Source organism: Rattus norvegicus, chromosome 19 (genome assembly GCF_021556685.1).
Source record: "Rattus norvegicus strain SHRSP/BbbUtx chromosome 19, alternate assembly SHRSP_T2T, whole genome shotgun sequence".
Lineage (NCBI taxonomy): Eukaryota > Metazoa > Chordata > Mammalia > Rodentia > Muridae > Rattus > Rattus norvegicus.
This window is the reverse complement of record NC_141552.1, coordinates 69038020-69052931: the sequence shown is the minus strand read 5'-3', so window position 1 is coordinate 69052931 and position 14912 is coordinate 69038020. Positions and strand designations below refer to the sequence as shown.

Below are 14912 nucleotides of genomic sequence, written 5' to 3'. Positions count from 1 at the left end.
ACAACATAAGGAACTGTATTAAAGGGCTGCAGCGTTTGGAAGGCTGAGGACCACTCTCCTGTGCCTTGGAGAGATTTTCCAATTGGTCAGAGTGACCCCACTTCCCAGTGCTGGGTGGATGTGACCAACTCCTCTCTCCCTCTGCAGCGTTGGCAGGCAGGGGTGGTGCTTCTGCCCTGTAAACAACCTGCCCACCCATCTCACATTTGTTCTGTGCACCAGCTCCCTAAGGGCAGGGATCTAACCATTACCTTTCACCTCTCTCTGGCCCCTTCTAGTACACAGCGTGTGGATAATTCCAACACAAGGCTGGCCGTGCAAATGGAAAGAGACCCAGGTAAGTGCTTTTTACACTCTCTTCAAACTTGGTGTTTCTTTGATTGGGCAGATAGACACCAAAGAAGGTGTTAGGTACGGTCTGTGCGGCCATGACGGAGTCAATGCACGTTCGGTAAATACAGACTACAGGACCTACCTGGGCAAGTAGGCCCATCACTTCCCCCAAGGGTTGCTTTAGAAATAAGCTGAGTTGGTCAGTACTGTTTCCAGTTACTCCACGAGCACACTTTAAATTGTTTGTGTCTGGTAGACACCAAGCAGACTTTGAACCTTAGAGCTGGTGTCTGAAGAAAATGTCCTTTGAGCTGGGAATGGTTACACATGCACGTACACTCCAGCATTCAGGAAACAGGTGCACGAGGGCCAGAGACTCCAGACTAGCCTTGGTGACATAGTGGGGCCCTGTCTTTGAAAACAAACAAAAGCATGTCCCTGTGTAGGTCTTTATAGTAACAAACCATCGTAGGACGGAGCATCAAGAACACATCAGAAACTGCACAACATGAAGCTTGGAGTCACTTGGTAGAAAATCCTTTGAGGTTTTTCTTTCTATAGTCAATCTCCTTTTTAGCCACTCTGACTTGCCTCCCAGCCCTGTTCTGTAGCACAGTCCACCCCAGAATGTCACTTGCTCCTTCCTGGGATCTGTGCTCACAGGGTTGACACAAAGCTGCAGCTCGCAACCACTACCACCCAGTACCACCCAAGCATCAGACCGCAGGACACCAGTCCCTGTAAAGATCAGATGCACAAAATCTAGAAAGCAACCGCCAAGTGCATCCCATTCTCCCCTGTGTAAATCCAACATGTGGAAGTGAAACTGTCTTTATGGGGATATCTATACCAGGACAGCATGAACACACTTAGTGTAGAATCAGAGTTTAAAGTGTGGAAGCAGCGGAGAGAGCTGGCCTTAGTATTTGTGAGACCTTCTGTCAAGGGGAAAGGGAAGGGGAGGAAGCGGGACGGTCACTGGCATGCAGCCATGGGATTCAGTGACACAGCAAGATCATCAGGCACATAGCCTCAGAAACGCATCCTGAGTCCAGCTAACCATAAGTGTCTCGTTTTCCCCGATTATACAGATGCATGGGCAGCGTGTGCTAAGAAATGCGTCCTGAGCCAAATTCCTGCCTTTGCTTATTGTGTTTGAGTATACACAATGTACACAGTCAGAAGGGCTGATTCTCTTCCAGGGCTCTCTTTAAAAGTGCAGGAACTTTAGCCTCTAATCAGGGCTTCGATGCCTGCCCATGCATCACAGGCAGAGACCTCGGAGCAGGCCGGCAGGCTGGTACGTGGAGACGCCTTATCAGCAATTCCCTCCGTCAATCATAAACAGCTTATCCGTGTCTCAGCTTATCCCTTCAGCCTCCAACCAGCCAGCGCCAGCACCGGGTCAGGGGTTCCGTGTCTGATAGCCGCCCGCCCCCACGCGTCTCTTAGCAACACCCTAGTCCTCCTCCCCATAGAATGCTCAGGGACAGCTTCTCCATGCTGAGGCCAGCCTCATGCTCTGTTTTCCATGGGTGCAGAATGTGGATGACCTCATAGAACATGTCTCCTCTTTGGTAAACACAAGATGCCTTGAATTTTACTGCTAGGTCTTCCTTCAGGGAGATTCCATACCTGCCTGGCTTTCCAGGGGTTTCCTGCCCCTGCAGTCAAGGTCCTGGGGTTTCTCTTTGGCCTTTCCAGTCTTCCCTTGAAAAGCTCGTAGGCCTCATTGTGAGGCAACCAGAGGGGGAGAGCTGCAGTCAGAGCCTGGGAGGAGGAAACCATGGAAATGCAGCACACACCTCAGTCCACCCCTCCACACACAGCCCTGGCCTTCCACCAGGAAGTGGGGCATCCTGATTCTCTCTCCTTCCAGCACCCTTCCTTTTCCCTGGCTCTTGACTGCACATTGAGTGTTAACCAATGGACAGCCATTCACAGTCTAACCCTGGCTGGGTTGTAGAAGGAACTCTCTCAGTTCCTGCTGGGGAGACACAAATGGACAGCTGCTGTGGGAATGGCAGGCCCAGATCTAGGGTTTACTGAAGAGGAATGTAAAGTTGGCTTTGCCTTGCGATGGTTTTACTCATAACTGCACAGTGAGATAGCCCCAACATTCTTCTGTGTACAAGGAAGCCAGGGAGCATTTGAGACAGGACATGATAAGTAGAGGAGTAAGATATAGGCCTAGAGTTCAAAAGTGTGTGTGTGTGTGTGTGTTTATGAGTACATATGTGTACATATGTGTACATGTGTGCACATGTGTGTATGTATATGCACGTGCACGCGCGTGTGTGTATGTGTGTATGTGTGTGTATGTGTGTGTGTAGGCAAGTACTATTCCTCAGAAGTAGTCTGACTTTGTTCTTTGAGTCAGGGTCTTTCACAGGACTGGAACTAGCTCAATGAGCTGGGGTATCTGGCCAGAGAGCCCCTGAGATCACCTCCCTCTGTTTTCCTGGTGCTAGCATTGTCTTTTAAAACATGTGTCCTGGAGGACAAACTTGGGTCCTCAGTCTTGCAGGCCCTGCCAGCCCCCAAGGTCAGAGCGTTGAGCCCCACACAGGATTGTGTACGGAATTTGCATTTGGACAGTAATGTATCTGTCCAAAGGTCACAGCCTGGTCTAGAGGGAAGGCATAGGAGGTCTCAGTGTAACCCACCACCACAGGTGGGAAGCTGGTGCTTCCGTGTCCGTAAAGACTCCGACCTCACCCCGAGGGCAGCGCACCGGTTCAGGGTCTGAGCACAAGATGAGCACGCACACCTTCTTATCCTGCCTCAGGGAGTGATGACGGCAGCCTTAACTCCATCTTCTACGAGCACCTGACGCGGACCCTGCAGGACTCGCTCTGTGGAGACCTGGCTCTTGGCCGCTGGGGCAACTACAGTTCAGGTGACTGCTTCATTTTGGCCTCAGACGACCTCAACGCCTTCGTCCACCTGATTGAAATCGGAAACGGTCTCGTCACCTTTCAGCTTCGAGGACTGGAGTTCCGAGGTAGGGGTTCCCTTTGTTTGCAGCCCGGCTGAGACTCGGGGGGTTGGGTCAGTCATCACGAGGAGAGCACTGCTTAGAAGCCTCCTTCAGGGCTGGGGAGATGGCTCGGTCGCTAAAAGCATGTACTACTCTTGTAGAGGACCTAAATTCAATTTCCAGTACCCAGATTGTGAGGCTCACAACCACTTGACTCGAGATCCAGAAGGTCTGATGCTACTCGGCCTTTGTGGCCCCCTGAACTCTCGTGTGCATACGCGCACACACACACACACACACACACACACAAAACAAAATGAAGTGACTCTTTAAAGAAAAAAAGCCCAGAGCAAAAGACTTGGGGACTGTTCCTCTGTGTGGGAATTAAGGCTATCTCTGCTCTTGGCCAGGCATTCTGACAAAAGCCCACCACAGTCAGCTAGAGAAACAATGATCCCTTCTGATCTACCCTCTACTCTCTGATCCACCCAGAGGGGAGCGTCCTCACCGCTGTGGTCAAAAGCCATCCCTACTGATGTTCCTTCTCCACCCTGGTGGACTGTATCCCCTCAAACCAAGAGCCCAAGTAAGCCTCTCCTCTCTTAAGTGAGTTATTTTACCACAGCATCATGGAAAGTAATTAATGCAATGACAGCTCAGCGTGAAGTGGTATATACCACGTTTCCCTGGGTTATGGTGACAGAGAGGCATGGCTTGCTAGGGACCAATGTCACCACAACATACTGGATTTCTGGAACCTCACAGGGTAAAATTTAGAAGGGGGTTTCTGCTGGGCGGTGGTGGCATATGCCTTTAAGCCCAGTAGTATTTAATCAAGAAGCAGAGGCAGTCAAGTCTCTAGGTTCAAGGTCTGTCTGGTCTACAGAGTGAGTTCCAGAACAGAGCTACACAGAAAAAACCTGTCAAAAACAGGAGGGGGGAGAGGAGAGGGTTCCTACGTGACCGAGGTTGGGGCTTCATGAGTAAGCTCCTGGGAGTTTGCTTTGGTTTATTGCTTTCTCTTTTTCCAGTCAACCACAGCCTGTAAGATCAGTGCAGTAGCAACATCTTGAGGGGAAAATGGCGGCTAACTTGCCCGGATCCCACACCTTTCCCTACAGTAGATTTTCTTTGACCTAGTTAGATCATAGTTTTAAACACAGACTTAGATCATAGTTTTAAACACAGAGACCTCAAAACCCCATAGCTAAACAAAATTGAAGTTCTGAGGAAGAACCCAGTTGACCCCAAAGGACTGTTGTTGGATTTGTTTCTCTTTGCCACACATATTCCAGTATTCCCACGGAGGGCCAGCTTTCTCCTTGGGGTTGTTCTGCATTTTTTCTTCCTCGTTCTACTTCTCTTCTGAATTCCCAGTTTTCTGAAAGATTGGGTTTTATTTTGGTCAAATTTAATCTACTTGGGCATTGCCTGGGGCAGTCAAAGAGAGCACTCGTAGATTATCTATCTATCTATCTATCTATCTATCTATCTATCTATCTATCTAGCATCCGTCTGTTTCTCTATCATCTATCTATCATCTATCTATCTATCATCTGTCTGTCTACCTATCATCTGTCTATCTGTCTATCTATTATCTTTCTATCTATTAGATAGGAGAGGAAGGAGGTCAAATAAGGAAAGACTGAAGTAAGGAATGTCTAAACATTTCTATCTGTCATCTATCACCTGTCTGTCTGTCTGTCTGTCTATCTGTCTGTCTATCTTTCTCTCTCTCTCTGGAAATCTACTGAGGAAGCCAGTAGAAGGAATGGGAGCTGTTTGCACATTCACAACTGATTAGCCCTCCCTTCCTCCTCCCCCAACACATACTCTCTCTCTCTGTCTGTCTCTCTCTTTCTCTCTCTCTCTGTCTCTCTGTCTCTCTCTGTCTCTCTTTCTCTCTGTCTCTCTCTGTCTTCTCTCTCTGTCTGTCTCTCTGTGTCTGTCTCTCTCTGTCTCTCTCTCTGTCTCTCTCTCTCTCTCTCTCTCTCTCTCTCTCTCTCTCTCTCTCCACTACCTTCCCTGCCTGCCTCCCTCTCTCATACCAGAGATCAAACTCAGAACTGCATGCATGCCAGGCAAGTGCTCTACCACAGGGCTACAGTTTGTTAGGAAGAAAGAAATCTACCAGAGAAGGAAGCCAGCAACCTGGGATCGTGGGGAAGAGAGAGTCTTGTCTTCCCCCTCTCAAATCGCAGCACCCTGAAGAGGAGCATCACATTAACAGGAGGTCCTAGTGTCAAGCTACAGAAATCGACCCAGGTTAACACAAGAGAAGAAGGGTTTATGGAAAAAAGCATCCGGGAATGAAGGTTTTCTTAGCAGCATGGGGCAGGTGTCTTGTGGTTTTGGCCGAGTTCTACACCTGATTTGCACAACAGGGACCTTTGCTGCTCCCTTAACTGTCTAACTCAGGACTCAACTCCGGCTGGCCTCAAGGGAGCAGCAAAGCAGTGGTCAAATCCCCACCACGGTGCCTGTCATGGCTGGTGTGGGATGGCACTAACCTGTCACTGATGTCAGGCTTGCACTAGTCCTCCACTGTCATGGGACTTGACATCAGATGAATGGGCTGAGTGGGGAATCGGGTGTGTATGTTGGAATGCGCGAAAGCTCACTGAGTCCATTGGTGACAACTTTAAAGGGATGTGTGAACACTGCAGTGTGGTTTTTCCCTAAGGCAGCCAGCATTGTGAGTGTGAGCATGGAAGGCAGGATTGGGACTAACCAAGGGAGTGTCGAAAAGGAAAACAAGGACAGGAAGCTCCAAGTCCTTACATGTTCAAGAGTGTGACAGAGGTCACAGTGCTTGACCAGGCTACAAAAGGAGTGAAGCAAAAAATGGGGAAAGAGGAAGCAGGATCCCAGGACAACACCAAGGCGCTGAGAGCCCAGAAAGTGGGCAATGGCCACTGGGGTTGATGGAAGAGGAGACAAAGTGGCCACTGGAGATGGGGTGCCCTGGGCTGCTATTGAGAGGGAGGCAAGTTTTTTAATTTTTTTTTTTTTTTCGGAGCTGGGGACCGAACCCAGGGCCTTGCGCTTGCTAGGCAAGCGCTCTACCGCTGAGCTAAATCCCCAACCCCTGGGAGGCAAGTTTTGATGAACACATCAAGGGTTGTTACTGTGAATAGAAAGGGAAGAGGGGAGCAGAAGAAGCAAGGAAGCGAGGGAGGGAAGGAAATAGAAATGAAAAGGGGAGGGGGAAAGAGAGGCAGGAAAGGGATGGTGGAAGGGGAGGAAAGGGAAGAAAAAAGGAAGGAGAAGGGAGAGGGGAGGAAGAAAGGAGGGAGGAGAGGAGGAAGAAGGAGAGGAGAGGAGGAGGGAGGAGAGAAGTGAGGAGGGAAGGAGGGAGGAGAGGAGGGAGGGGAGGGGAGAGGGGAGGAAGAGGGAGGGGAAGATGGAGAGGACTAGAGAGAGGAAAAGGAGGAGAGAGGGGGAGGTCAGAAGAAAAGGAGGAAGTGGAGGAGGGAAAAGAATGGAGTGAAGAGGAGGGAGGGCAGGAAGGAGGTCAAATAAGGAAAGACTGAAGTAAGGAATATCTAAACATTTCAAAGTCTATTTGCTGTTAAAGTTTTAAATCTCATTTTCTCAGAACCCTTTCAAATTTTAATGTGGTCCACCCTGCAGGCCATTTTATCAGATCAGCATCTTGGTGGGCCTCTCAGAAGGGACACCTAAGATACAGTAGGGGTGCAGCCAGAAAACAGCTAAAAGCAAGATTTACACCCCTGTCTATGGGAGATATTATCAGCCTTCTCACAATTTGGCTGACCCCATAATCACTGGCCCGTGGGGACGAGTGAAAATAGCCACGTAGCCTAAGCTCATCCAAAGCAGATCCAACCCAAAGCTTTATCTTCACTGGAGATCCACATACAGCCCTCCCACTGATACTAAAACTCTCTAGAACTCGCCTCATCTTGGCAATGGTTGACTCTTCATCATGGCTTTATGCTTTATGTCTGGGTAGCTTCAGGGAGCTTCTAACTCCCTGGGTTCCAGACTTCGTCCATAAAACAGAATGCTGTCTCCAGTGGATGCTCGTACAATTGCCTTCCTAAGTAGAGGAGCCTAAGGTTTGCTGGTGTGTGTGGCACGTCTAGGTAGACAGGGCGTGTCCCATGGCACTAGCAGAGTCTCTGCCACCTTAGCATCCTGCACTCAGGAAAGCCTTGTGAGGAGACAGCTTTGAATGACCCGTGAACTAGGAAGGCCTCCTCCTCACAGTCCAGCTGGTTCTGCTGCTCTTCCGGCCTGTAAGTGGAGTGTGTGTAGGGAGGCCTTACTCCCAGCAATGATTACAGATTTATGCATTTCATCATGCATCAGGCTGCCTGGCATGCACGGAAGCTTTGATTAATTCCACTTTTTAAATGTATTTGTGTGTAGGTGTGTGTACATTTGTGTGTATGATATCCATGTGTGTTTGCGCAAGTGTGTGTCATTTGTGTGTGTGTCTGCACATGTGTGTAACAGCCCTATGTATGTTTACCCATGTGTGACATTCATGTACATGCATTGCACAGGTGTGTGTGACCTGTGTGTGTATGTGTTCACATGTGTGTGGCATCCCTGTGTATGCACACATGTGTGTAACATTCATATGCATGTTTACACATGTGTGACATTCATGTGTGTGCTTTGCACATGTGCATATGACAAGTGTATCTCCACATGTGTGTGTGACATCCCTGTGTATGTTTGCACACGTGTGTGTGACATTTGTGTGTATGTTTTCATGTGTGTGTGACTTCATTGTGTGCTTTCCACATGTGTATATGACATGCATGTGTATGTTTGAACATGTGTGTGACATTTGTATGTATGTTTGCATATGTGTATGACATTTGTGTGTATGTTTGTACATGTGTGCATTCTCGTGTCTGCACATGTGTGTGTGACATTCCTGTGTATGTTTGCACTGTGTGACATTTGTGTACATGCATTACACAGGTGTGTATGACCTGTGTGTGTATGTGTGCACATGTGTGTAGAGGGTAGAGGTTGACATTGGGTGTTTTCTTCAGTGGTTCAGCACATTATTACTACTTTCATTGTTGTTCAGTCTCTCACTGAACCTGGAGCGTGGTGATTGGCTAGCCAACAAGCTTTAGGGATTGTCCTGTCTCTGCATCCAAACATTGGGATTATAGGCATGAGTCACACACCTCAACATCCTGCCTCTTATGTGGGCGTTGGGGGTCAGGCCTCAGGTTCTCATGCTCCTACAGCTCCCACTAAGCCATCTCCCCTAACATCGAAGACACTAGTTTTTCATTCTAAGAGACCAGACCTCCCTGTCTGCATAGGTCCGCATACAGGGTGCAGCTGGTGGGGAATCCTTTGCGTGGCTGGGAGGAAAAAGTCTCTCAGAACTCAGGTATGTTCAGATCAACCAAAGTGTTACAGCTCTCTGAGGGGAAGCTGGGGCAAGGCAGGCTGCCGGGCCTCTTCTGTGCCCGCCACTGCCCCAGAGTCAGTGACAGATAACAAGATGCAACAGATAGCTAAGGGCTAAGGTCAGGGACACCAAGCAGGAAGGGGCTGTGGTCAGGCTTGTGCACCCAGCTTGTTGGACCCCATCGAGGTCCAGCAGCAAAAGCTTTGGGAGAGAAAACTCTTCCCCAGAGAGTTAGAATTCAGTAAGACAGGCACCTCAGATGATCTTTGGTAAAATAACTCACGTAGATTTAAATGCCTACCCATTCTCAATTATGAGAATTGCTGGTGTTTCTGAATCTGCTCAATTGTACCAAGTTTTCCGTTTGGTGGTATGGTTCACTGTGGGGACACAGAGCTTTCTATCCTAAGGAACACGTGGCTTTGGGGAGCTGCCACGGTGTATATTTGGAACAAGAAGCTCTCACCTGCATGACCAGCGTGGCCCGTGCATCCCATGAGACACGCAAATGTCACCTTTCTAAGTTGATAATAGCCACTTAAATGGATGTTGTCCAGAAACAAAATTTCACCTTGAAAAACAGTGGTGTTATTTTAAAAGCATCACAGCACGCTTAAAAATCTAGTTTATCCAGCACCACACCAGGAAAAGCTTGTTCTTAAGGGGCCGTGTCTAAATGCTAAGCAAATTTCCGCAGACTCTACAGAGTAAAAAAAAAAAAAAAAAAAAAAAAAAAGTTATTAAAAAAATCTTTCTGTTATGCTCAGAAAGCAAACGAGTTATAAATCATCCTGACACATTTAACGTCCTTTCGTGTCTTCTCCCCCCCCACACACACACTGGGCCAGCGTTCCTCTAGGCTCTCAAGGTCACTGCTTAGAGGCGACTGATCCAACGTTGCTCCAGGGTGGGGCTAGGAAGTGCAGCAGAAACTGACCGTGAAAGCAAGACGGTATGGAGCCTGGGGGTGGGAGCTAGGGAGCCAGCAGGCTTTGGCTATGCTGGGAGAGAGACCAGAGATCGCATGGAGACGCTGACATCACCAAGAGCACAGCCGTGTGGGTCCCGGAATCAACTAAGGTTATTAGGGCTTAGTAGCCAAAGCCTTTACCCACCGGGTCATCTCACTGGCACCAAGAAGCCATCTAGATTTCATCAGGTATAATTAACACTCTTTATAAACCCATTCAAAACAATACTAGCCCATGTCTTTTTATCTACCGTTTGGTTATTGGATTGTTATTTTTGCTGTTGTTGTTTTGTTTTCTTTTCTTTTCTTTTCTTTTCTTTTCTTTTCTTTTCTTTTCTTTTCTTTGAATCAGGGTCTGACGCACCTCAGGCTGACTCCAAATTCACCAGCTGAGGAAGGCCTTGAACCCTCGGTGAAACTGCCTTCACCTCCCAACCGCCCGGTCACAAGCATATTCCAGCACATCTGGTTTTATGCCCTGTGGGTACCAGGGCTGAAGCCCAGGACCCTGTGTGTGTCGGGCGAGCACTACGCCCACTGAGCCACGTGGGCGGTCATTGCCTTTTGAGCGAAGAAAGGTTTAGGAAGCAGGAGTCAGGTCATTTAGCTTAGTGTCCTTTAGCTAGTGGCTGTTTATGTTGGGGTCTGGGCTGAAGCTGCCCCTCTCTCCAATGCTGCCTGGATTCCAGACACCCCACTGTGGGTTCCTGTACTCCATGACACCAGCCAAGGTTTTGCTAACTGGGTTCCTGTAGGTTTCTAGACTGTCTGCCCAGTCTTTTGATCCTATGTGCAGGGTGCTCTGGTCTTGTTGACTTCTAGTGTATTGGATTCTGTACACTGTCCCCCACCAGACTAAGATCATTTTTCAACCATAAATCCTTCTGCAAGGGGATAACTAGGGCACGCCATGGCATCAGCCTACAATCTCTATTTCCCTCCAAGTATTTATAAAAATGTTAGAAAACACATGACCTCCATTTACAGGAGCCATTTCCTTCCCAATTCTTACAGGAAGTCCTTTGGAAGCATACCTGGTCCACAGTCTACAGCATGCCCTGATCTCAGTGTGGGGTGGGGGTGGTCTAGGGTTAGGGGCACGCTCTGTGAATCACCTCAGACTAAGAAAAGTGAAGCTCTCACAGCCTGGTAGCAGCATCTCTTGGTAACCATGGTAACCCTGCCCAGTGGGCACCTGGCTGCTCTGGGGACTGCCCCCTTGCCACCTGTCTTGAGTCTTCTGCCTACTTGGCTATCATCTACAGTTCAAGGCCATCCAGTGTTCAAACCTTGGACACTGGGTGGGTGTTTTCTGAATTCCATATGTACACCATGACACTGGAGCACCCCTCAAAAAGAGAAATGTAAAAAGCCCCAATAAATGAAGTAAGTCAGGGGCACAGCCTTGGATTGTAATCATTAGATTAAGATGGACCCATGGCGGGGGAGGGAAGTGGGGGAGGGGAGCCTAGCGGCAGCTACAGGTTAGCCCACTGTGGTAAGTGCAGTGGGCTCTCCCTTCTCTCTAACCATCATCCTGGGCTTGAGACCACATAGCGCAGCCTTTAATTGAGGCAGAGTTAAAGCCAACAGGAATGGAAGGCTATGAATTCCTTCTTTTTCTTCTTCCCAGGTTGGCTGAGAAGGTGGGGTGCCATCCTTGTGCATGTGGCTCAGGTTGACCTAAGCAGAATGCCGTTTTCATTCACACCCTGACATACTTTGTTCTTGACCCAGCTGGCCTGCCTTGTTTTTCTTCCATGGTTTATATCATTGTCTTGCTGTGATGTGTTTAAAAGCTTCCTCCTCCTTTCCTCTGGTCTCCATTCTGTTATTCGCCTGGGAAGGTGCTCCAGGCAGGTGTGTCTAACCTCAGGTTGTCTCGCCAAAGACAGAGAGGGTTCTCCAAATTTCCATCGGCAAGTCCGTGCCCACCATGAGAGTCTATATATCCCAAAACAAAAACACGGAGAGTAGAGGAAAGTCAGAATGATTGTGAACGGGCAGTGCACACACCTGAGGCAGAGCCAATGTAGCACATTTGGTGAGCTCCAGGCCTTGTCACAAAACAAGGTAGAGAGCTCCTGAGGCCTCAAGGTTAATGTCTTGCCTCCCTACCTACCTACACACAGATACACACACACACACACACACTCACACCCCCACCTACACACAGATACACACACACACATACTCACACCCCTACCTACACACAGATACACACACACACACCCTTACCTACATACAGATACACACACACACATACTCATACCCCTACCTACACATAGATACACACATACTCACACCCCTACCTACACACAGATACACACACACTCACACCCCTACCTACACACAGATACACACTCACACCCCTATCTACACACAGATACACACACACACTCACACCCCCACCTACACACAGGTACACACACACACACATACTCATACCCTACCTACACACAGATACACACATACTCACACCCCTACCTACACACAGATACACACACACTCACACCCCTACCTACACACAGATACACACACTCACACCCCCACCTACACACAGATACACACACATAGGTACATACAGATACACACACACACCTCCCTACACACACACACATACACAGAGAGAGAGAGAGAGAGAGAGAGAGAGAGAGAGAGAGAGAGAGAGAGAGGGGAATGTGTGTACACACCTGCACATAGGCACACACCTGAAAAGTTGATGGTTCTGAGAATCATGGCTGTGTGGTAGGCCTGCTTTGGACTAAGAACAAATACCTGATTCTAGCACCTTACAGAGACACCTCGTGGGGCTAGACGGATGGCTGGCTCAGTGACTAAGAGCACTAGGTGCTCTTCCAGAGGACCTGGGTTCACCTCTCAACACATGGCAGCTCATAACCGTCTGTAACTCCAGTTCCAAAGCATCTGCTGCCCCCTTCTGACCTCCGTGTAACCTAGCGTCTATTGTGTCCTTGGCCAGGAACCTACTGCCAGCAGAGGGAGGTGGAGGCCATCATGGAGGGTGACGAGGATGACAGAGGCTGCTGCTGCTGCAAACCCGGCCACCTGCCACACCTGCTGTCCTGCAATGCCGCCTTCCACCTCCGCTGGCTCACCTGGGAGATCACGCGCACACAGTACATCCTGGAGGGCTATAGCATCATCGACAACAACGCGGCCACCATGCTGCACGTGTTCGACCTCCGCAGGGTGCTCATCCGTTACTACATCAAGGTGCGTGATGCGGTTCCCAGGGCTGTGGGTGGAGCCTGGGAGGCGGGGATGAGAGACCTGGCTCCACCCAAAATGGCCGGCAGAGGTTTCTCCCCAGCTTGCCAAGAGAGATGCAGCCGGGCTCGGGGACCTTGTCTTTATTGAAAAGCCCAGCAGGGCTTTGTGTTAACCTGAGCCTGGGTACCACAGGCCGGCTGCAACCCCGACTGTCTATCCATTTCAACCACAGCAGGGGGCGCTTGTCATGATGGGCGAATTAAATATCCAGGAAGCACCAGCAGGCCCCATGTTGGAGTGACACGACCTCATTAGATGCTGGGCAAATGGTCCAACTTAGAACCGGGATTGTGGGTTGGAGATTTAGCTCAGTCGTCAGAGTGCTTGCCTCGCACGCACAGAAACCCGGGTTCGATCCCCAGCACCACATAAAACCAGATGTTGTGGTGCACATCTGTAGGCACAACACTCGGGGGCGGGGGGGGGGGCGGTGAGGGTGGTGAAGGAAGGCAGATCAGAAGATCAAAGTCATCTTTGGCGTCACTGAGAGTTCCGGACTAGGCTAGAAGAGAACCTGTTAACAAATACTCAATCCAAAGGTTAGGAAGTACAGTGGTTTAAAGAATGAGAAAGGGGGGAGGAGAGGGGAGAAAGGGAAGGGGGATGGGAAAGAAGGAAGAGAAGAATATATATGCAGCTCAGAAGCCCTGTAGGGAAAAATGTAATTCTGACCCAGGGTACCACGTGCGGGCCTGGTCTGAGGTGCGTTCTAGGAAGCAGGGACTGGCAGGACAGGAGAGGACAGGGAAAGTCCTTGTGATGGACCTGTGCTGGGCATAGGGCGTTTATAGATGGTGACAGGCCTACTGAGAGCTCCACCATTCGATGGATGCTGTCCTGTGGGGGTCTCTGCCATCCCCAGGGCCAGCAGTGTTGTTCTGCATGAGGCAAGAAGGCTCAGTAGCCAGTGTTGGTTCAAACTTCCAGAGCCTGGCCCAGGGCAGTTTATTGAGTCTTTGTTTAAGCACAGCAAAATTTTGGAGGATGTCGATCTCAACCCCATGTATACAACAAAGTCTAGTATGACCTCATATTGAATCTCCTTTCTAAGTACATATGACCTCTTCTGTAAAGATGGGTTCTGTTGACTGAAAAACAACACTCAAGATAAGGTCTCAAGAGAAAGAATCTGAGATAAGAGCCCGGGGAGTCCTGTGTGGCCCAGCCCTGCAGATATTACAGAGGTCACCAGGCTATCAACTGCGTCCGTTCCCCACCGTCCGGCAGAAAACAGGTTGCACATCTCTTCTTTTGAAGAGACAGCCCTAGTGTTTAACATTCCTGGTTTCCCTAGTGATGATCTGTGAGCACAAGGACCTCATGCCCTCTACTTTGTCCCAAGAGCCAAAAGGGACCCATTAGAGGCCCCAGGTTCCTCATAGCCAAAGATGTCTTTGGTGGAAACAACAATGTCTTTTCTTAGCCTCTGAGGCACCTTTCCAGCTCCTCCATACTGAGATGCAGTAAATCAAAAACTGAAGTCTTCCTGATTGTGGACTGGACACAGAACCTCACAATCTGACTTGCTCTCTGCAGAGTATAATATACTACATGGTCACTTCCCCCAAACTCGCCTCGTGGGTCAAGAATGAATCCCTGCTGAAGTCACTAGAGCCCTTTGCCAAGTGGCACCACATCGAGCGCGACCTTGCGATGTTTAACATCAACATCGATGACGACTACGTCCCGTGTCTCCAGGGGATCACCCGGGCGAGTTACTGCAGTGTGTTCCTGGAGTGGATTCAGTACTGCGCAGGGAAGAGACAGGAGGTAGGGAGGGGAACTGGGGCTGAGGGGCTGAGTGCGAGCCAAGGAAGCGAGGGTGCTTAAACCTCCTCTCTCCTCCCGCACTCCAGGGTAGACAGTAAGAAAACAGAAGTGAGGGAGAAAACGTGTTTGGAATAAATGTTTAGCACTGAAGCAAATAA

General features: G+C 49.4%; 1 protein-coding gene across 2 annotated transcripts in view; it reads left to right on the top strand.

The window, feature by feature from the left end:
• The window catches only part of Pcnx2 (pecanex 2), a 150624-nt gene that overhangs the window by 114534 nt on the left and 21178 nt on the right, over positions 1 to 14912 (top strand). For both annotated transcript variants that reach the window (NM_001427189.1, XM_087594719.1), the window contains 4 exon segments: positions 279 to 337; positions 3122 to 3337; positions 12674 to 12927; positions 14521 to 14754. In NM_001427189.1, the coding sequence (NP_001414118.1) occupies positions 279 to 337; positions 3122 to 3337; positions 12674 to 12927; positions 14521 to 14754 (763 nt within the window).